At 35.6% G+C, this 23,564-nt stretch overlaps 1 protein-coding gene across 2 annotated transcripts in view; it reads right to left on the bottom strand.

Moving 5' to 3' along the window:
* LOC100150651 (novel protein similar to human and mouse cyclin M4 (CNNM4)) overlaps positions 1-23,564 on the bottom strand; it is a 69,357-nt gene that overhangs the window by 32,796 nt on the left and 12,997 nt on the right. For both annotated transcript variants that reach the window (XM_021476410.3, XM_009301246.5), the window contains exons 2-4: positions 8,141-8,284; positions 7,540-7,674; positions 5,330-5,499 (exon numbers count right to left, since the gene is read on the bottom strand). In XM_021476410.3, the coding sequence (XP_021332085.2) occupies positions 5,330-5,499; positions 7,540-7,674; positions 8,141-8,284 (449 nt within the window). The remainder of the gene's footprint in view (positions 1-5,329; positions 5,500-7,539; positions 7,675-8,140; positions 8,285-23,564) is intronic.

The following is a 23,564-nucleotide window of genomic DNA, read 5'->3' as shown; positions in this document are numbered from 1 at the left end:
AAATTATGACCTGTTTAAAAGTATATAAGACCCACAACAGCATATTTCAGTGAATTTTTTAAGGCCTTAAACTTAGTTTTTGAAATTTAAGACATTGTAAGACCCTACGCACACCCTAAAAAAAACTTTTTTGACCTTTGAACACAATAGATTTTATTTTGAGAAAATGTCAAATATTTTGGAGCAGTAAACATGTCAGGCTGCTCTCTTCATTAGTTTCAAAAACACAGATTTCTTTGCAATTTAAAATAGCATCTTTGGATATTTTGTTTTTCTGCTGGCGATACTGTTTTGCTAAAAAGCTTTTAAAAATGTAAAATAAAAATCTTACCCATACCTTAGGAATGATTTAGCAGAAAATCTTGGCGGTTTTAAAACCTTGACTTTTCCAAACCACAATATACCTTGAAAACGGTTAACGATGCCTAATCTATACAGATGTGCATTTGGGTATTAATTTGTTTATAATATTCAGCGTGGATTATAATATAATAAATTAGAAGAGTAAATCTATGTCATGGATCATATTGCTAAAAATAAGCTTAAAGAGTTGTCTGTAGCAGGGTGGTGCTGACGTCACAGGCGAGTGCCCCCAAGGCTCTGTAGTCGGTTTATAGCCTAATGTTAGCTTTTCAGTTCTTGCATTTGTATTTAAGATCCAAAAGTGCTTAAAGTTGTATTTTTGTGTGAGGATTATCCGAACAAAACGTGTAAGTATAATAAACAGTGTTTGAACACAGAGCTTATTACTTGCAATCTTCGAAAAGCCTATGGGATTTTAATAATAATAATAATAATTCCTTACATTTATATAGCGCTTTTCTGGACACTCAAAGCGCTTTACACGGTGTGGGGGGGGGGGTCTCCTCATCCACCACCAGTGTGCAGCATCCACCTGGATGATGCGACGGCAGCCATTTTGCGCCAGACCGTACACCACACACCAGCTGATTGGTGGAGAGGAGACAGAGTGATGAAGCCAATTATGATATGGCCAAATTTGGCCAGGATGCCAGGGTTAACCCCCTACTCTTTTTTGGAGGACATCCTGGGATTTTTTACGACCACAGAGAGTTGTGACCTTGGTTTAACGTCTCATCCAAAATCCGAAATTTTATCGAGGGAACCAGTTTTATGCTAGCAGCTGATTGGCCTACAAGGTGAGTGAAAGTTCCTCCACTCTATTAAAACAAACTTATTAAATATACTTATGTTCTGCTGAATTTGTTTGTTTAAATTTAGTCCATATAATTAGTTTGCTAGCAGTTACCTTAAAAAAAAAAATCCAATGAAATCAGTGTGTGCACTTTTTCTGAATTGCCACCTGAAGAATCAACACACACTCCATGTTCCTCACAAACTGACTTTCAGCACACAGCATGAGTAGCAGAAGAAGAGCTGTGGATGTTCAGCACAAAGCCTGACACCTCAGAGGAACAGTATAAATGTTTGATGAAGGTCAGCTTAAAGCCCGGCTGGAGATCGTCTTCAACCGCGGCCGGGAAAGAAGTCCGCTTGCAAGCGCACTCTTGGCATATGAAATAATAATCATAATAATACAGCAGCACATCCTGCCTTCACAAACACATCATTGAGCCGCTTTAAATAATAAATTACAGAAGGCACACAAACAGATGCCAAACATATTGAACAGGCTGAAGCTGCTGCAGCTAGTGTGCACTTCATAAGGTATTCATGAAGCTCCTTCCTGCGGTGAATAATCCACACCGGCACACGGATATCTGAACCAGAGTGCTTAAACTTGACCAGTTAAATCTGTGACTGAGTTCAAGGAACAAAGATCAGGGTCATGAAGAGTCTCTCGTAAGAGTAAATGAAAGCGAAAGAGAGAGAGTGAGGGTTTGCAGCCTGACCACATGAGGAAACGTAACTATTTTATGTTTTGTCAGTTTAGTGGCTAATTCAAATGTACGATTTTAAAAAGGAGGCGTGGCACCTAACCCCACCCCTAACCTCAACCGTCATTGGGTGATGAGAAAATCGTACTAAATTGTACAAATTACATCATACAAATTCAAAAAGTTACGAATTGCTGTGAGATTGCGTTGGGGTTTGACACACTTTTAAGACTCAAATGATAGCTTTTCGTCTGTATAGGCCATTTTGATGGATGCAAACAATAACAGTGGTCTTAATGCATTTCCTGTATTACATTAGTAGTTTCTATAGCTCTCAAGATTCCAAAAAGGTCCACATATTGATAAATAATGTTGTGATAGCTGTTTTAACATTAAGGTATAACTGAATTGCCTCTTGTTACAATTATGAAATAGTTTGGCAACAACCAGGAAATGTTCATGGGCCAACGACATGACCACATTGAATGGTCATAAAAACAATTAAATAATTACTAAAATCTACAATATAGAACTGGTTTGGTCAGAATAAAGTTTGGTTACAGTGCGACAAAAAATAAATAAATGACAAAAAATTTGGTTAATTTAAGAAAAATAAATTAAAATAATAATAGTAATGATAATAATAATAAACATGAAAATTGGTCTGTGCAATGAATAAATATACTACAATTAAAATAATTGTTGTGACTTTGATTTTTTTATTTTATTTCATATATTTAAAATGATTATAAGTTAAGAAATAAAGTTAAAACTTAAAGTTCAAGTAAAAAAAACACATTTTTATTATTAAAATAATAAAATTAAGAATTTCTCAATAATAATAATAAACAAAAAGAATTCATCTCATGATAAAAATGCTAAAAATAATAAATATAATAAAACCTGCAAAAACTACAATCTGGTCACAAAAAGTTTGGTTACAGTGTGAACACATTTTTTTTTTACTTTTTAAAATTCAATCAAATTCATTTTACAATTCACTTCAACTTACATGAGTTAAATCACTTAAAACATTAATGTAAATCGTTCATTCATTCATTTTCTTTTGGCTTAGTCGCTTTATTCATGAGGGGTCACCACAGTGGAATGAACTGCCAACTTATCCAGCATATGTTTTACACATTTTACGCATGTTGTTGCTAAGAAACGCGCATAGGCGTGCGCACACGCACACACACAGACACACACACAACGCACGCAGAACAGGGCAGCCGGAGCGACTCCTTTCAGATTCAACACGCATGATCGCTTTCATCAAATTTGCTTAAACTAAGCGTTCAAAAGTATGGCTGTATTTCACAAGGATTCTGACACAACAATGCAAAGCAGACACTGGCATTTAAGAGGGAAACATGTCAAACTTAATAAAACATTGGATAGTGCATGCTGAAAGGCAGAGGAATGCGATGTCTTTGACAGCTCGCGACTTCATCTGGCACTTCATTTACATAAGACACCAATACTCCGATTTTAACATGATTAAGATAATACTCTTATTAGAGTCTACCATGTAAACAGCGATTTTTGATTACCTTAAAGGACCACTGAGTCATGAAATGCAGAGGTTTTTCTTTCCATTCGCCATGCGGTATCAAATTCCATTAAAACAAAAGTCGAAAGTTAAAAATGAAACACTCGAAATTGCATGAAACTCTGGAGAGTCTAGTAATGCGACATTAAATGTTTTATACTGAAACCTGTTTTCAAAAAGTGCTTCCTTAATCTTGACCATATTTCTTTGCACGTTAAACACGTGACCACAACAGGAAAAAAAAAAACTGCAACTGCGTTAATTGCATTATTTTTTTTTTACGGGTTAATTATTTCAATTTAATCGCATATGTTAACGCAGTAATTTTGACAGCACTAATATATATATATATATATATATAATTTTTTCCCCCATTTTTCTTTTCCTTCAGTGACGTGGTTGTGGTAGGGGTAATGTAATGCTTTAAATTGTAACTGCAAAAAACTTTTAATAAATAAATATATATATAAAAAAAAAATAATAATAAAACCAACTTAGACCTGCCATAACACTTAAATATTACTTTTCTGATGATTTAAAGTGCTTTTTTAATCCTGCTTTGGCTAAAAGTATCTGCTAAATGAGTAAATGTAAATGTCATTACTTTCTGATCATTTTCTAAAGTGTACAGCAGAACCTGACCAAAACATTTACCGACATACTTTTATTGCAAATTCACTTCATAACATCAGCTCAGTGTTAACATTTTATGACCAGATATCAACTCAAAATGAGGAAGAAATGATAATATTCTTTTGATTAAGATGGATTAAAGACTATTGATTAGCATTGCTTTATTAACCTCCATGGGCTTAGTGGCCACATACGTGGACAGCACATTTTAGCTCTTAAGTGGCTATTTAAAATACTTAAAATGTTTTATATTTTGTTACAGGCATACAGTGTCATCCTGCAACTGTTTTGCAGCATTTGAAATGTCCCAAACCTTATTTTTAACCATCCAAAATGGGAAGAAAAAAATTTGTTTTTACTATCTGATAGTCGAAACGTGTTAAAAAATGTTAAATATGCATTACAAAACAGTCAGGAGAAGGTGTTTTATGTAAATTGGGAATACAAGTCCACATATATAAACATCCCTTTTCTCTAAAAGTACATGACACTTGGGTTTTTATTCTAATTAGGTTCCAATAAGCCCAAATAGCAAAGATAAATAAAAAATGCATGTAAAAAAACACCTTGGGCCTTAAGAGGTTATTAAAATACTTGATTCTTATTATTTTGCTCGTACAGTGTAAACTAGAACACACAAACAGTTCTTTGTGTTTCTGTGTGTATGTTTATGAGTATGTGCGCATGTGTGTGTGCAGCAGATTTTTCAAATACGTGCTTTCCCTCACTTCTTTTGAGGATTATCATAGATTTGACTGTTGACGGTGTGAGGAACACTGTGTGCGGTCTGTAACTCGCTGTGATGTTTAACCATCAAGAGCTGAATGCTCTAATGATTGTTTAGAGGCCAATAATAACAACAGCAAATCTGAGCAAGACTGAGAGAATGAATGAAGGATTAAGTGACGGATGACAGTGGAGAAAAAATAAATAAAAATGAGTACAAGTTGTCCTGTGAGTTTATCATCTGGATTTATGTACATGAGATGAGTTTCATTTAGATGATCATAAACAGTATCGTTTTCAAAATGGTTCAAATAACCAATATATTTTTAGTTAAAGTGTGTATAGCCCCATGTTTTACTTGCATTCAGCAAGATTGAGATGGGAAGTCTCGTTTCTGCTCTGTAAGCCAACAATGTGTCAAGTTTTAGCAAGGGCCAACAACTAAAGCTAAATCCTGCCGTCTTAAACTGCTTTAAACACCTCATCTGTTGAGTTGGCTTTGAAAGCTCCTCAAGTGTCTTTACTCTAGTAAGGCTGAATAAGGTCAGTGTGCCGGTACCTGCAGGATGAGGATGAAGTAGTCCACGGGTTTGCCACGCAGGTACAGGTAGTGGTGTGAAGATTTCTTGTCGTTCTCGTTGAATTTGATCTCCTGGATCACGTCAGGGTGTTTGAGGATACGCAGCAGGATTTTCTCAGAGATCTGAGATGGACTGAACAAACTGACCTCTGCAGAGTAAAAAGCAGAAACAAAAATAAACCCTCGAAATGCAGTTGAAGAGTGTAAAATGATGAATCCTCCTGTAAAAATGACATTATTTCTGATGTTTAACATTTTTCATAGGAATTTTCCCATCATATTTTTCTTCAGGATAAAATCATATTGATTTAGATTGGCTGGAATAAAAATATAGTAAATACTGCTACAAAATGATTGGCCACAAAGCAAACACTGCTGTCCAATGACTTGCCAAATTAACCTAGTTAAGCCCTAAAATGGCACTTTAAGATGAGCACTAGTATCTGGTAAAATAACAAGTAAGCTATTATGTAGGCATCATGGCAAAGACAAAAGTATTGAATGGTATTATTTTTTTCCCCGCTCCATTTAACAGCACTTGGGAAATATGAATAAATGAATATATAAAAAAATAAATAAATAGACTGTGGCTGGGCAAACAAAACTGCTTCAAATCGGACTTTTAAATACTTTTGCATTCAAAAATAGGATTTGCATTAGTTTTGCGAGATTAATCGCAATTTGAACGAGTATAAGCTACGCAAAAAATAAAAAATAAATCACTTTTAAACTTAAATGATCATTCTTTGTTAATGACAGCTGTTTGTGTTGCTTCTCAGAGAACTACAGCTTTGTGTAGTAAATGCTGCATTTCAAATTACCACATATAATAACACGTTTTGACTCCAAACGCACTTCATAACTTCAGTCGAGTCTTTATTAGTCACGCTGAATCAATGAAAGCAGTAAATCTTCTGTTTATACTGTAACACTATGGGGATTTCCTGAGTTGTTTCTTCGTGGGTGTTTTCATTTTCTACGTAAGAGCACCCTCTGGCGTTTGGAGGAGAATTTTTACTTATAACACTATGGCTGCGTACGAAACCGCCTACTACTCAGTAGGTACTGCATTTGAATTTAAACATACTACTCGGCCGTTAGAAAAGTACGTTCTTTACAGTATGAATGTGAAAGTATGAATGGAATTCGGACGTACTACATCCGCCATTTTGTCATGGTCACGTGACCTACCTGCGTCAGTTGCGTCGCCTCACTTCCATTCATGAATTCTCTCACAGGGCATTATGGGATAGTGCAAGGTGCATGGGATGCGCACTTCAGAATCTCGACGGAAGTAGTAAGTCATCCGGGTACTTCTCGCCTACTGATTTTCGAATTCTATGAATTCAGACATACTACTCGGCTCGCATACTGATTTTAGCATATTATATAGTATGGAAGTATGCGGTTTCGGACGCAGCATGTGACTCCCTGACAAGATGTGCATGACAATCACAGATGTGCTTAAACGCTTTCGCAATTTCAATTTGACTAATCGTCAGTCCACACATTTGGGTAGCTATATTTTTTATATTGCTTACTTTATAAATATTGTATGTTCTCTTTGTACACACACAATAATAACCTACTGCTGTTTAAGTTGTGCTACAGCTCCAAGTCTGAATTATTATGTGATTTGTATTTTATTTGTATTTTTTAATTGATGTTTAACAGAGCAAGGAAATTTTCACAGTATGTCTGATAATATTTTTTCCTTTTAAAGTCTTCTTTGTTTTATTTCAGCTAGAATAAAAGCAGTTTTTTAGTTTTTTAAAGCCAGTTTAAGGTCAAAATTATTAGCAATTCTTTTGATTGTCTACAGAATAAACCATCATTATACAATAACTTGCCTAATTAACCTAGTTAATTCTTTAAATGGCACTTTAAGCTAAATACTAATATCATGAAAAATATCTAGTCAAATATTATTTACCGTCATAATGGCAAAGATAAAATAAATCAGTTATTAAAACTAATATGTTTAGAAATGTGTTGAAAAAAAATAATCTCTCCAATAAGCTGAAATTGGGGAAAATTTAAAGGGCAAATAATTCAGGAGGGCTAGGAATATTTCTGAATATTAATTCACTTTGATTTGATTTTATGCACAGTGTGTATTGCTTGTTTTTTTTGCCAGTGGACATATGCCTTCTCAGTAATTCTGGTGAGTTTGGTGCTGGATTCTTTACCTGTAGCGAGGAAGCGGTGAGCAGCCAGCAGCAGCTGAGGGGAGATCTTCACTTTAGACTCACTCTCATGTTTGAAGGCAGAAAAGTCTCGCTTGTTCTTATTGTGTGCAACTTTCTTTCTATTTCGGTTATCAGCTGCAAAGAACACACACACAAAAACAAAGACTGATATGAGCACAACGGTAGAAAAAAAAAATAGGTCTTGGCCACACTTTTTTCTTTTAAGGCACAATTATCACTATTACTAAACCATTAACTTTTTCCTAAATACACTGCCAATTTGCTGCTTATTAATAGTTATTAAGAAAGTAGAAAATTAGAAAAGTAGAAAATCAAGAGAGTAGGTATTGGGTAGGATTAAGGATGCAGAATACGATCATGCAGAATTTGTATGATACACTTAACATGATGATACACTTTTATTTAAACATTTGTATGTGTCAGTGCCTTCATAAACTGTGTGTTTGTGTGAAACCACACACGAAATGGTCTACGTTGCAGTACAGAAACAGTCAAAGTCAAACTCTGTTTGCTTTTAGATGTGCGAGTGTTGTATGGATAATTACAGATAAACGCATTGATTTTGCCACTGTCCACTCACTGTAGAGGTCAGACTCGTCCAGGATTTCGCATTTGATGATCTCCTCGATGACGTCCTCCAGAGTGACCAATCCCAGCACCTCATAAAACGGATCTCCTTCGCCCTCATTATTGACTTTCTGAACAATCGCCAAATGGGATTTACCTGTAGAAGAGGCGGACGAATACTTGGATTAGTGCAGAAGGCAGAAAATAAATCCGATCTAAACCAAAACCATTACAATCCAATAAAATAAAAAAATAAATGGTCCCACTTTATATTACATGCTCTTAACTAATAGGCACATACATCAAAATGTAAATACAATGTACTTAATGTGTTCATAATACGTTTCAGATCACTTGTGGTGCTACTGAGGTTTAAGGGATGCAGATATAGGGTTAGGCACAGCTTTGGTGGTCTGGGTAGGTTTAAGGGTGTAAGGGATGGTCAACAGTGTAATTATAGATTAAATTATTTACAGATGCGATTACATGCATGTATTTAATCAAGCTTAAGTAAAATGTAGAACAATGTATTAACACAAGTACATTGTAACAAATTATTTTAAGTGCAAGTACATATTAGTAAATGCCACTTAAAGGGGCAGATAGTTTGCCCCCTTTTTAAGATTTAATATTAATATTATGGTTCTTCTGAGTGTGCCAGTTTAGGTTCAGTTCAGTTTTTCACCATAGATGCCCTTTAATATAAAGCGGGACCAAATATATATAAATATAAAAAATAAAATCTAACAGTGAATGAAATATACAGTAGTTCACACAGAACAATCCTTTTGATTTATTAGATCTATAAAGAAATATATAGTATTCGTGAAATTATTCTAGGAATGATGGATTGGTAGACCTCAGTAAACACAGTAAATGCCTAAGAAATCCTGACATGCTTGCATATAAGATATGAATATAAAACAAGATATTACCACGATACTTATATCACGATGCAATTTTATCATGATTTTAAATATATATTGTATTATTCTGTGGGATATTGTAATTATTACCTTTACAACAATAACTTATGTCCTCAAAGGAAAACTTTGGTATCATCCGTTCTAACCAGAAGGATTTCTCTCATTATTATTTATCTCAGTTTCATTTTATTGCTGCAGTGAAAAATGCTTTAAGCAGACAGATGAGTTTGTCATCTTTATTTTACTAACTTACTGCATGCTGAAGCACCCAGTGTTCTGACAATTTGTCTTACCTTGTCAGATTGTCCAACCTCTCAAAAAGTAGGAAGCACATTTTGATGACGCAATATGCTACCCATCAGATTTTGCCACCAGTGTAAATTTAGAAATGTACTGACACAATTTTTTCGGAACCGAACCCGATACAATAATTCTGAGTATCAACCGATACAGATCCGATTGAGATACTGTGCTGTTTTTGACTGAGAGTGCGCAACGTGTCTGAAGAGCGAGGAGCGATCCGGGGGAGAGAAGGGTGCGCGACTTATTTGAGGACCGGGAGGAAGACGTGGGAGATTAACACTCATTTGAGGGCATAATGAGTCCCACAAATGCATAGAGCCGGGAGACTTGGGATGTCTGAATGTTACGTTTAACAACTATAGTGAGACGCGATCCAGCGGTACATCCTTGATAAACTGTCCGACGTACACTGCTCTCTGGAGCTCAGAGGAGCGCATGACAGTGTGTGGCTGTGGTCATGTGATGTGCGTTTTCAGCAGACGGAGGGCTGTTCAGAAATGCTAGGTAAAACACGGTGTGGATGTGAATCATTTTCGTTAAAAAATGGCATTTTAACACTAAGATGTATTTGCATAAATGGGGCCAAAGTGTGTAGCTTTCGCGAGCAGGTTTGCGACAGGGGCAGGGCGGAGGATCAGCGATGCTGGCTTAACATCGTATTGTCTATTGGCAATCGGCGATGGACGATGGCGTCGTCTACCGGCCCAACACTACAACACATGCGCAAGATCAGATTTGGATTGGTACCAGCTGGCCGATACTCGATCCAGCAAAAATATGTGACATGCATCGAACCGATTTCTGATCCAAGTATCGAGATCGGTACATCCCCATAACTTTTAATGTGGAGTAGTGTGATATGAGGCTGTAATATCATCCTAACCTACCTAATCCCCAACCCCAACCTCTGTAATTGAACCATTCATTTACAGTGTCGGTAGCACCTGAAATAAACCTAATTTCAACACCTCCATCCTGTAAATGAAATATATTGTTTGTATTCTTAAATCCAAATATTGTCCATATAAAGTATCGGCATGGATAATTTTGCAATACTACACATAATGTATATTTATGTACTGTTTAAAGCTGGTGAAACAAAGTGGTGCTTAATTATATGTTATTTCTGTATATAACACTGAGAACACAGAGTAAGAGCATAGGGTTCACATAGTTTATGCTGCACATAAATGGACAGGAAATCCTCAAGCGTTTGCTCATCAAAACAAAGAGCCTGGATTCAGAAGTTACGTGTAGACATAACAGTGATATTAGGAGACAAAACAGTGAGTTGTGAAACAATTTAGTATCTTAGCTTACAAAATATTTCCATGTAATTGTCCTGTGCGAAATCACACACACAAAAAACATTTCCTATGTTCCTCTACAGACGTTTGACTGGAAATGTTAAGACTATTGAAAAATCAAGAAGATTTCATTGCAATATGGCAGGGGGATACTAAAATTAAACTGGCAAGAAATGTAGGTGGCTTTATACATGAAAGAATACCAACAAAAGTTCCAACATTTATTTTATTACAGGATTTACTCATATTTGTTAACATAAGGTAATAAAAATAATTGAATTCATTAATAGTTATTGCTAACTTGTAGACCATTAAAGGGACAGTTCACCCAAAAAACAAAAAAAAAAAAAACCCTGTCATCATTTACTCGCTCTTTACTTTTTCCAAACCTTGAAACCGGTAACCATTGACCTGCATTGTTTTTCTTACTAAGGATGTCAATGGTTACCAGTTATCATCTTTTGTGTTCAGCAGAAGAAACAAAATCTCAAAGATTTGGAACCACACATGGGAGAGTAAATTTCCTTTTTTGGGTGAACTATCCCTTTATGTTAAAAAGAACAATTTGGGATTTTTTGTTCATGCTAGTAAATACAAAAACCAACATTACAAAACCTTACCATAAAGCGTGACTATTGTTCTAAATTTCACAATAATCAGCAAATAATACAGTAAAGACATTTTTAACATTCATAATTTCTTTTCCCCTGCTTAGTCCCATTATTCATGAGGGGTTGCCACAGCGGAATGAACCGCCAACTTATCCAGCATATGTTTTACACAGTGGATGGCCTTTAAGCTGCAACCCAGTACTGGAAAACATCCATACACACTCATTTTACACACATACACTATGATCAATTTAGTTTATTCAATTGACCCATGTATGTCTTTGGACTTGTGGGGGACACCGGAGCACCTGGAGGTAGCCCGCACCAACACGGAGAGAACATTCAAACTCCACAGAAATGCCAACTGGCCCAGCCGGGACTCGAACCAGCAACCTTCTTGCTATGAGGTGACCGTGTTAACCACCATCGCCATTTTTAACATTAAAATTATAAATAAACATTAATAATAAACTGGAAAACATAGTAATACTTAATACTGATTTTTAAACAAATGTAAACTCATCTCAAATTGAAACATAAATATAAACATAAATATAAACATAAATATCATTCATTCATTCATTTTCTTGTTGGCTTAGTCCCTTTATTAAACTGGGGTCGCCACAGCGGAATGAACCACCAACTTATCTAGCAAGTTTTTATGCAGCGGATGCCCTTCCAGCCGCAACCCATCTCTGGGAAACATCCACACACGCACTCATACACTACGGACAATTTAGCCTACCCAATTCCCCTGTACCACATATCTTTGGACTGTGGGGGAAACCGGAGCACCCGGAGGAAACCCACGCGAACGCAAGGAGAACATGCAAACTCCACACAGAAATGCCAACTGAGCCGAGGTTCGAACCAGCGACCTTCTTGCTGTGAGGCGACAGCACTACCTACGGCGCCACTGCCTTACCCTACATATACATATATATATATATAAACATTAGAATCTTCATTAATACTGTTTTACTGTAATTTTGATCAAATAAATGCAGCCTTGGTTAACTAAAGAAACTTATTTTAAAAAATACACCACACACATAAAGAACCCAAAACATCTAATTGACAATAAGTTTCCGGAAACAAGCTAAATATAGTTAAAATACATAAAAATGCAGCTGCCGGAGTTCTTACCAGGTCAAGAAATATGATCATATCACCCCAATTTTATCTTCTTTACACTGGCTGCCTGTTAAGTTTGGTATTGATAATAAAATATTGCTTCTTACCCATACAGCTTTAAATATTCTAGCTCCTGTTCATCTAACCTACCTTCTGTCTCGCTACAATCCAACCTGCTCTTTAAGATCTTAAATATCAGAGCTTCTGGTAGTACCCAGAGTAGCAAAGTCCACTAAAGGAGATCGAGCCTTCTCATTTATGGCTCCCAAACTCTGGAACAGACTTTTCTGATAATGTCAGAAACGCACTCTTTCAGTTCAAAACTAGATTAAAGACTATCTATCTTATCCTGAGGCTTCTAGAGATTGTAACCTGTGAAGGGATGATGACAACCATAGAGGACTTCTAGAGGTATCCATAATCCTGGACCAGGCTGAATCCTGAACAAATGCTGTGGCAGTTACGGAAAAGTGAAATTCTTTCAATTGTTAAAAGACCCCAATGACATACGGGTCTCTGCATTGATCCCGTAGGCCAGCCTGAACATACGTCAGTGACCTACTTATACCTGCAGCTTCTCCACGATGAACGTCCAGCATTTTACAGCCTCCAGCGTCTAGACTGCAGCTCTGCACAAGAAGTTTGGCCAGAGGAGAAATGGTCATTCCCAACTGAGCCTGGTTTCTCTCGAGCTCTTTCTTGCACTTTTGTCAATTGGTGAAGTTTTGTCCCTCGCCACTGACTTGCTTTGATTGGGACTTGTGGAGCTACGCATTGACGGACTTGCTCTAGAGTGTTTGGATTTTCATCATTGAAAATTACTGACTGAACTGAACTGAATTAAACTGAAGTTTAACTCTGCAAACTGGACTGACTCAGTTTCAATTTGCTAAACGTTCTATGTTACACTGTTTTGACATGATCTAAATTGTAAAAGGGCTTAAGCAATAAAGATAAAAAAAGTTGTCACTATAACGTGTACATCCACACTTAAAAAGTCAATCAAAGACAAAATGGCATCGATCACCAATAGTTCATATTCAATATCCCAGGGAAGCCATCGACATTAAACCACATCCAAGCAAAACAAGCCAATACTACTGTGCCTCTAGTTAGCAAATAGCAAACAAAGGGTTAACCATGGTCCGCTTATCTTTCATCTCACTGTTTATAATGTAACAGGACGTAGCTAATAAAGCCTGTGCGCCGCATGCAGACTAAACAGCCATCACTGGAATGATGCTGGCCATTGTGGACGTTTGAGATGTAGTTCAGTGTGTTTCTGGAAAGCTGATCTCCCACAGCAGACGTCCCAGCAGGGCTGTTTTCTGCTGCAGAGGAACTAATGAGCCAAAAATCACGATGACAACAAGAGAAACTATTCACGTAGTATACCAAAAAAAGTCAAGGCTACACAATAAACACCATTACGGCTGCACAAAACATAATTACTAGCATTTTTGTACTAGTCCACTGGGAAACGGCTTTACTTTACTGCTTTTTATTAATCATAAGTACAGTCTCTGATGAACTCCGAAACAAACTGCAATATGTTCAGTCTTATGCTTTAGTAAGCCATTATAAGACAAGGATTAACAAGGCTTGGTATACTCTAACTTTGCTTGACCATTTTCAACTTGTAAAAGATTACATTTTAAACACGGCTGAGGAATAATAAATGACTTCAGGCTCTTAAACCAGATTCAGTCTAGCTAAAAAAATTCTCAGGATGAGGCAACATGTCTCTAGCTGTCAGGATCAAAACCATGCCTTATCACCCAGACTACAATTCTGCCACTATATGAACTACAACTCCCATCAGGCACCTCAAACACACACCAGTTCTGGATCACCCCTGATTACACACACAGCTGGTAACTCATCATAGATTGATTATCTGGACTATATATTTACCTTTCAAACACACACACATTGCCGAGTTTTGTTTCCTGTAACATTTCTATGCATTTTCCTTGCCTTGTTTTTTGTAGTAATCCCTGTTTTGTTACCGTTTATGCGATCTGTCTCCTGCACCAACCTCCCGCCTGTGACCACAACTATGATTTTGGATTACCCTTGTAGCTGATTCTGATCGGTCAGATTGTATTTGGTTGGTTGTTGTTTATGTATTTTATTATTTGAATGTGTATATTTAGGTTACAAATTTTCAATTTTAAATATTTGTGACTGCTTGCATCTTCTGAGTGACGTCCTGCATTAACTTTAGTCAGTGCAGAAGTACTTCAATTCAAATCTCATTTAAAGTGTCTTCTATGAAAATAAGAGCATCCTCTGTAGTCTCTGCATTTCACAAGGCAGTTTTGTTTGGCTGAGTCATCAATCCCTGCGGCTGAAACAATGCTCCTCTGTCTCTCTCTTTCTCTCTGCATCGCTGCTCATATTTACCCACTGACACACTCTTATACCCGCTGCTTCTCTATATTCCCATTAAAAACCTTGACCAGCCCTTCCAAACAACACGCCCTTCTTACTTTACTGACCGCTCCTCTGACAGCCCTAATGCATCAGTTCACATACTGTACAGCCACTCAAGTCAGGACACATGCTATCTTAAAGGGTACCTATTACGCAAAAATTCCTTTTATAAGGAGTTGATGTGGCAACAGTCTGTGAATATAAGCAGCTTCTAATGCTGAAAATTTAAATCACACTTAATAAAACATTCTGCAGAAACACGACATTTTCCCTTTGTTTGTGTCATCGGAGAGGGGGAGGCCCCGCCCATTAATGATGATCTCTCTCTTTTTAACATTAACATTAGTCTTGTATTGAATCTGCCACTATGCTGACACATTTTTAGCCCCGCCCTCTTTTAAAAAGAGCACATATTTGAATTTAAAGTGACAGTCATCTAAATGGCACAGTTTGGATCAAATCCTAAAAGGGGCAGTTTTATAGAGTTATTAAACATTATTAGGGCACTTTTTCACTGAGTGGTATGGTAGGGTACACATTTTATGGCCGTTTCCACTGTCAAAAGGTACCAAAAAGCGAACCATACCGTACCACTTTTTGGGTACCCTTTCGAAAGGGTACCCAGCACAACAAAAGGGTACCAAAGGGGAAGCCAGACTTGCAGCTGAATGCTATTGGTTTACAGAGATACGTCACTCGCTCGTGCATAAGCAGGAGAATGAAAACAAAGGAAGCGCCATTTTAACAAAGACAGCAGAGACATTACACTATAATAATAATATATACACATAATGGTCGACCTGAGCTTAAACAAACCACAAAGCCAAGAAGAAGAGCAGAATCTGCCCTGTGCCCTGTAGTTGTTTACAAGACCGTCTAAAGCTTGAGTGGTTTCACTTTCTCCAGAGAGCTCGCTGCGTGTCTATATTTGAAATGACAAACTTCTTGAGCTGACGAGGATAACGTTCACGTGATTATTGAAGAGCTTCTGACATTCAATCCTTTCAGAAATGGACAAACGCAAGAGTAAATCGTGAAAAAACTAAAGAGAAGCTGGAAAAAAACAAAGGAGCAAATGATTCTTTCAGCAACTTAAAACATGAACAAACTGCCATGTTTAACTATCATCATTGCCTTTTGTACTATTGTGAACTCGGAATGACGGAAGTACTTTCTTAAAAGGAGTTACATGTGGTCCTGAAGATTGAAGAGTCCCATGAGAGGTTACTGTGGGCTATTTGTAGTGTGTTGTTTTTGAACCCAATTTATAAATTTTTTAATAATTTTTTAAACAGAAAAAGATAAATGGGGCCGAACTCAAATGCTGTTATTCAGCAAGTTCCTGCACTGCAAAACATAAAAACAGACAGACATCTCACCCATTATCACAGTACAAACAATCAACAAACATATAAAATTGAGAAAAGCAGACTACTATCTCAGTGGCTACAGCGATATTTGACCATCAGATGACGAGCATGTGATTTTTTTTTTTTAAAGTCTCAGTGTTGGTACAGTATTGTTTTTAGATGTTGTGGGATCTCATTCAAGGCTTTTGTGAATACATAAAAGAAAGATCTCTGTCCAAAACAGTTTTTAAAAGCCGGTACTGGCAAACATCCAGTTGTTACGGATCTGGTGGAACGATCAGTCACTGTGTTAAGTTTTGGTAACAAAGCACAAAGGGCTGCTGAGGTAGCGCTATTTAAAATTTTATAGTACAGTTTAATTCCTGTGTACATAATGTAGTTTTGAAATGTTAAAGCATTAGAAAGTGATAGAACAAAGCAGTGATGTGTCCATCCAGAAAGTCTGTTGTGGATCTTATAGGCCCTATTGTACAGTCTAGCTATTGGCTCCAAGATATTATTTGTTGTGAGAGACCAAACAGGCAAACTGTAAGATAAGGTAGACAAGATTATAGCATGAAGATAAGTTTCTGAAACATAAAAAGACAATTTTGTTCTAATTTTCCCATAACCAAATAGCTTTTGTTTCAGCTTTTATAAACTTTTTGAACATAATAAGAACTAAATGTATGCTGTGTGTAGTTTTTTCTATAATTGATAACATATGGGACTCTGTAAGGGGCTGTTTGTGTTCACATATGTTGCGTTTATTTATTTATTTTATATAATTTCAGACGTTACAGTAGGTCATTTTGTATTTTCATTGCGCTGCAGTTATAATCAAATCATGTTTATGGAAAAGTTAATAATGAACATGTATACACAAGTATTTATGTGTATAAAGCTTCTGTTTTGTGAGAAATGCTTCTAATGTGATATGTGAACGAGTCGTACAGCTTTACTGTAGACATTTCCTGATCGAGAATAAGGTAGACTGAAACTTTCTGTTGTACACCACGCCCACCAAAAGAGTACCATTGGTACCGTTTTGGCAGTCGAAATGCAAGCCTGATAAAGGTGATCCATACAGTACTGTACCACTCAGTGGGAAACGGGCCATTAGTGTGGTTATTTAAGCCGAAACCTCGCATACACCCTCTAGGGACACCAGAGAATTATTTTATATCTTGTTAAAAGGGACGCAATAGGCCCCCTTTAAATTTCAGACAGTTTAGATCAGACAAGTCAGTATGCATGCAACATTATTCTTTATGTACTTTTAAATAATAAATCTACAATGAAGTTTGCTTTTGCACAATAAACATAGTACACAACCATTTTATGTTAACACGCTTTTATTTCATAAGTGATTAACCATTTGAAAGCGCTGGTCGAAATGCTAATAGTTTTATTCAACAACAACACATTAAAGATTTGCATTTCAAATAAATGCTGTTATTTTGAACCAAAGGAGCCCTGAAAATATAAAAAAAACATTACTTTTTCTACTAAAATATTAGGCTGAAGAAGGATATAATTGTTTTACATTGTGATTAGGCCTGAGTGACTAAATCCATACAGGGTCAAACTTTATTTTGATGATCCATTTGTTGAATTCAAGCTACATTGCATCTACATGCCAACTAATTGTTATTAGATTATAAGTAGACTGTTAGGTTGGGGTTAGGTTTGGTGTAAGTTGATATGTACTTGCCAAGTAGTTTCTTATTGTCAGTTGTCTGTTTAGCAGCTGGTATTGGTATTTATTGACATCAGGGCTGCAGCAATGGTTTGCCTGTATGCCATCCTTTGAGAAAACAGTTGATGAGCGCAAAGCACACACCATTAAAATGCAACCACATATGTTGTGACATTGTTACTTCAGGTAAGAACAACAACATATGCAAAAATGAGTGCAGTAAAATTAGCAGTGAGGAGACTGTAAATTAAAAAAAGGATGTAAGGATGGCACCAGAGTGGCTTTTTGGTTTCTTTTCTAGTGCATCACCAGCCACTACCACCCCATCTGAAAGATTTTTTTAGCACAGTGGCTAACGTGGTCACACTTCGTAATGTTGCAATATGTATTTGAATAAAAATGGTTGGTTCCTTTACTTCAAAGTTTAGACTTGATTTTCATAAATTGTTTTGTCTACAGAGTTTGAGGTTTACTGTATCATTATTATTCGCACCTTACCATTGAACACCCTTTGTAACATATTTATTAAGTTTAAGAGTCTCTTTAACACTTATGTTTATTTTATTATAAAGAGATCAGATATTTTGTTTAAATATTTTTGTTTTTGACTATTAAAACTGATACCGAATGACATGAAACATGATAGTGATAATTGTGATATTATTTTCCAAACCACTTTTGCTGGAACATATTTCTAAGTTTGCACACACCCTATATTAAAAAAGACTTTAAGAAAGCAATCTGATATAGTGGATATAAAACAACCCATTTTGAAGTAGGTATGATCAATTCTCAGTATTTGGTTACTGTGTTACTTGCAGTTACTCGCTTGCATATAAAGCAGCATTTAAAGAAACTAAAGGTTAAAAACAACTTTGGCGACTGAAATTACAAATTAATCAGCTTTGCATCACATTAACATCTCAAACAGGCTGTTGGTGTTTGCAAGGACATGATCTTGCCTGTAAAAGACAATGTATAAAGGTGGCTGACTATTCATTTACTACAACCAGTTGGGTCAGTTGAGATTGAATCAGTCACAATAGGGCTGGGTGATTAATCGAAACGAAATCCCAAAGATGCTTAAGCAAAGCTGCGATTGTCATGCACATTTTCAGGGAACCACGGTTGTGTAATCAGTAGTAAATCTCCTCCAAAAGGCTAGAGGGCGCACTTGCAGAAACTACGAATATTCCACGAAGAAGGAACACAGGAAATCCAGGTTGCTGAATAAACAGCTTTAAACGCTTTTATTAATTCAATGTGACTGATAAATCACACAACTACAAAATTACCTCACAGGATTTATTTCAAACACTCGACTGAAGTTATCAAATGAATTTGGAATAAAAAGACGTTATTATATACTGTATTTTGCCCTGCCCCCTTCAAGACGCTTCTCATTTGCTTTTCATTTGATGCAACCACTTTCACTGGCAGAGCTGTAATAAAACCAAAACGCTATTGGCCGTATTTAAAAAGGGGAGGAGCTACACCATGTCCATGTTTCGGTTGAGATTACGTCAAACATCAAATAAAAATGCTGTTCCATATTTCCTTAATTAACTAATGAATTAAATAATAATTTAAAAATAATAATATAAATAAATATCTTAAGTAGTGAGTTTTTTGTTTGTTTCTGCATATGATTGTGGTTCTGTTCATTCCACCTCTGTCTCCAGTAGGTTTCATCAATACCGCACAGGTGTAGTAAATCAGGTGCCAGCACGTGGAGGCCGGCTTGTTTGTGAAGACAATTTAAACCGGACTGGAACGTCGTTCGGAGAGTCTCCTCTCTCCCGGCTTGTGGTGTTTATTTTGTGAAGTTAAAACTGTGTTGTATTTACTTGGCTAAATTGTTGAAAGTGAAGGCTGAGTGCGAACACGAGAAGGGTGCTTTTTTGTTTTATTATGTTTTCTCATGTTTTGTGATTAGTGGGAATGTTATTTTATTGGTATTATTTCATGTGCAGGTAAGAGGGTACAAAACTTAGCTAGTTGTTGAGTTTTGTTTGTTATTTTGGCATTAACCTCCGCAAGCTTTTTATTGTCTTCTTTTGAAGTTTAAACGTCAAATAAATTTGACTTTACGTTATTTCCTTGGTCATTCGTCTTAGTTGTTGTCTTTCCTTTTGAACGGGAGATGGGGCTCCTCATTAATTTGGAGGAGTTTTAATTATTTTAACTTAATATTATCTATTGTTTCAGGTCTGGCTTGCTGTGTAGAGCCATGCAAGATTAGAATTCGCACTCGCTTTAAAATATACCTTTAAGTTAAATTACTTAAGGATTGTTATGCAACGGGGTACAGATCCTGAGCTGACACTGTCTATATCATGAAAAACTAAAAGAGTTTTTTTGACCTTCAAAAACAAACAAGGAACCTCTAAAATTGTGTAACAACTCCTAACCAGAAAACCAAGATATGTTTTTTATTAAACAAATAATCATTAAATCATTTACATAAAACAATTTGCCAAAGTCTTTATTGAAGCCTCAGTTTACAGTATTGAATCTCTGAGAAATTGCCTTCTGGACCAGAAAAAGGACATCACTGATCTCATCACAAATGAGTAACTCGGCTAATCTGAGTCATATGCAATTAAAGATGCCATCGCTTTACTCTGGGGATGAGTCAAAAAGCAAATGCATCTGTAATTGCAGACGCAGTCTTTAGTTGCACATCTGAAGTTTCACTGATGCTCAGTTTCACAATGTGAACTGAACATCTGTCAACAGCCAGCACTCTGGATGTGACTAGAACTGTTAACACTTATATTGTATTTTTAGCTTAAGAATATATAACAAATAAAAGTCCTGATTTCTCAGACCTTCACATTTTGTCCTGTTTCCAGTTCCATTGTGTCAGCATCAAATTACTATTTATAATTATAATTATTTATCATTTAAATTTAAGAATATATACACTAAATCCAAGTGTCGACTTCAATGTATCCAATAATTTGTGATAATAACATTAAACATTTCTTGTTGACAAATGTGCAAATCTGAGTCTTTTTAAGAATAAAAAAGGGCGATAATTTATTATTTATTAAGTTTATTTTATAATTAAAATGACAATGAGTATTTTCAAGTTCCACTTTGATCGTCAAATAGAGTCTTAATTAAAGTCTTAATTTGTCAATAATTCAATTTGATCATTAGATCTGAATGGGTGTCTAGATTTTTGGGTACACAATTGTGACTAAAGGAGATTTCAGTAAATAATCTACACTGTGAACAATTTCCGTGAATGAACAGTTTTCTGCATTTTGTAATTTTGTCACTTATTTAGGCTTTTGAATTGCATTACAAGACCTTGATCGTTCCTCTAAAATCTTTGATGTTGAAAAGTTTAAAAACTTTATTATTATTGAGATTTTTAATAGTTTGATGTGATATATTGCCTGTGATGGTGTTGAAAATTACAGTTCAAAAACCTGGGGTCCGTAATTTGTATGTACATTACTTAATTAGCTGGATTTGGTTGTTGACAATTTGACAAACCAGGATCATTTGTACTTCATTTGTACAAAACTCATCCAAGAGTTGAGGTCTGGTAGCTCGGGAGCAGGTCTATTTCATATAAACTAGATTTGGGTCTTTTCAAGCAAATGTAAGACTGACAGAACGTGCCAAATACTGACATTTTCTTACAGTTGTAGTTTTATACACTTGGGAAAATTGTGAAATAAAAGAAAAAAAATTATATTATAAATATATTTATTAGATTTCTTTATACACTACAGGTCAAAAGTTTAGGGTAAGTAGGATATTTAAATGTTTTAAAATATGCTTTTCCTGTTTACCAAGGCTGCATTTATTTACTCAAAAATATATATTAATCAAATTATATTGCACTATAAAATTACTGTTCAAAAGTAGTTTTTATCATTTAATTTAATCATTTATTTCAGTGATTTTAAAGATGAATTTTCAGCTTCATTACTGCAGTCTTCAGAGTCACAGGATTCTTCAGAAATCACTCTAATATTTATTATTATTATTATTATCAATGGTAATAGTAATAAAAGCATTTAAAAATACACACAATAAGTAATAAATAAATATTTAATAAGTATTTAACAATTTGTTTTACTTTTAATAAATGTTGCCTTGATAAACAGAATAATTTTATTTAAAAAAAACAAAGAAAAAAAAAAAAAACTTTTGACCTGTTGTGTGTGTGTGTGTGTGTGTGTGTGTGTGTGTGTGTGTATAAATATAAATAATTGTAAATATATACATACAAACACTCACGCACGCACAACAGGTCAAAAGTTTGGGGTCGTTTTTATTTTCTTCTTCTTTTTTTAATAAAATTATTATACAATTTTTATATGGCCTTGTTAAATACAAATGCTACTATTTTAAGGTACCAGCAGATGGTAATAGACATTCACACAATTTGACAGTTTTTTTTTAAGAATAATAATTTATTAATGCAGTCATAATAATAATTTATGCAGTCATAAATATGTTTTGACAGCTAATATGATGGTTATTTTATGTTTTATAAAAGTTTCAGACACCTTTACTGATTTCCAAATGCTTTTTGAAGCTAAATTTATTTAAACACCCTGTTATTTCTTATGCCGATTAAGAAACTTGAATAGGCCTGGGCTATTACAAAGCCTACAGCCAACAACAAATGAGGAAAGTTATAGAGTATCATATATAACAGTTCATTACAAATGTTATATAACTAAGCTCACATGGATAATTGAATATTAACCCGATGATTGATAGATCTGTCCTGCACAGCACACGTTGTGATCTCAGATCAGTTCATCCTGACATTTCAATCTCATTTGTGAACTCGTTAGTGGAACCAAACAGCCAGAGATCAGTGATCAAGATTAAATCTTAGATCATTTAAGCGAGGTATGAAGAACGGACCCCAGATCTACAAACTATAGAAGCAAAGAATAAAAACTTAAAAAAGAAATGGATCCCCCAAAAATGAGAGTTTATTCACTATTTACTCTCCCTCAAGTGTTTCCAGAGCAGTTTCATTCATCTGTTGAGCACAAAAGAAGTTATTCTGAAGAAAGCTGAAAACCAGTAACCACTGACTTCCAAATTACGAAAACAAATACAGAAGTCAGTTTCCAGCTTTCCTCAAAATATTTTCTTTTCTGTCTGTTCAACAAGTCAAACGAGTGGAGAATGAGTAAACGATGACAGATTTTAAAGCTTTTGGTGGACTGTCCCTTTAAGAGCCTGTCTCCAAACCAAGCACAAACATGCACAGATGCTGGGTCAGCACTGCTAATCGACAAATGACATGACAGGAAGTGAAGGATAGGAAGACAGAAGTATTTCTGACACTGTAGTCCGAAGCATGAATGCATGCTCAGAGAAACACACTGACCGTGATCCTATTAGAATACGGAGAGGCTTATGACACGACAATACCGCCAGAGCGCTCGCCAAATCCATTTACAACACTGACCACTGACCAAAATAAGTCTCATGGTCTTTTTTTCTCTAACTGAATGCGTTTTAATTGCATTCATGTTGGATCAAAACAGAAGACATCAATCATAAGCAAAACACTGGCTAAACCCATTGTAACCATTAACAAAACATTACAAAGTAGACCTTAACAAATCAGCTATTCCTTCTAGGGCTAGGCCTGTCCCAATAATCAATATACAGTATGGACTTAT

The sequence above is a fragment of the Danio rerio genome, chromosome 5, assembly GCF_049306965.1.
Source record: "Danio rerio strain Tuebingen ecotype United States chromosome 5, GRCz12tu, whole genome shotgun sequence".
In the NCBI taxonomy this organism is placed as follows: Eukaryota; Metazoa; Chordata; class Actinopteri; order Cypriniformes; family Danionidae; genus Danio; species Danio rerio.
This window is presented reverse-complemented; position numbering and strand designations above follow the sequence as displayed.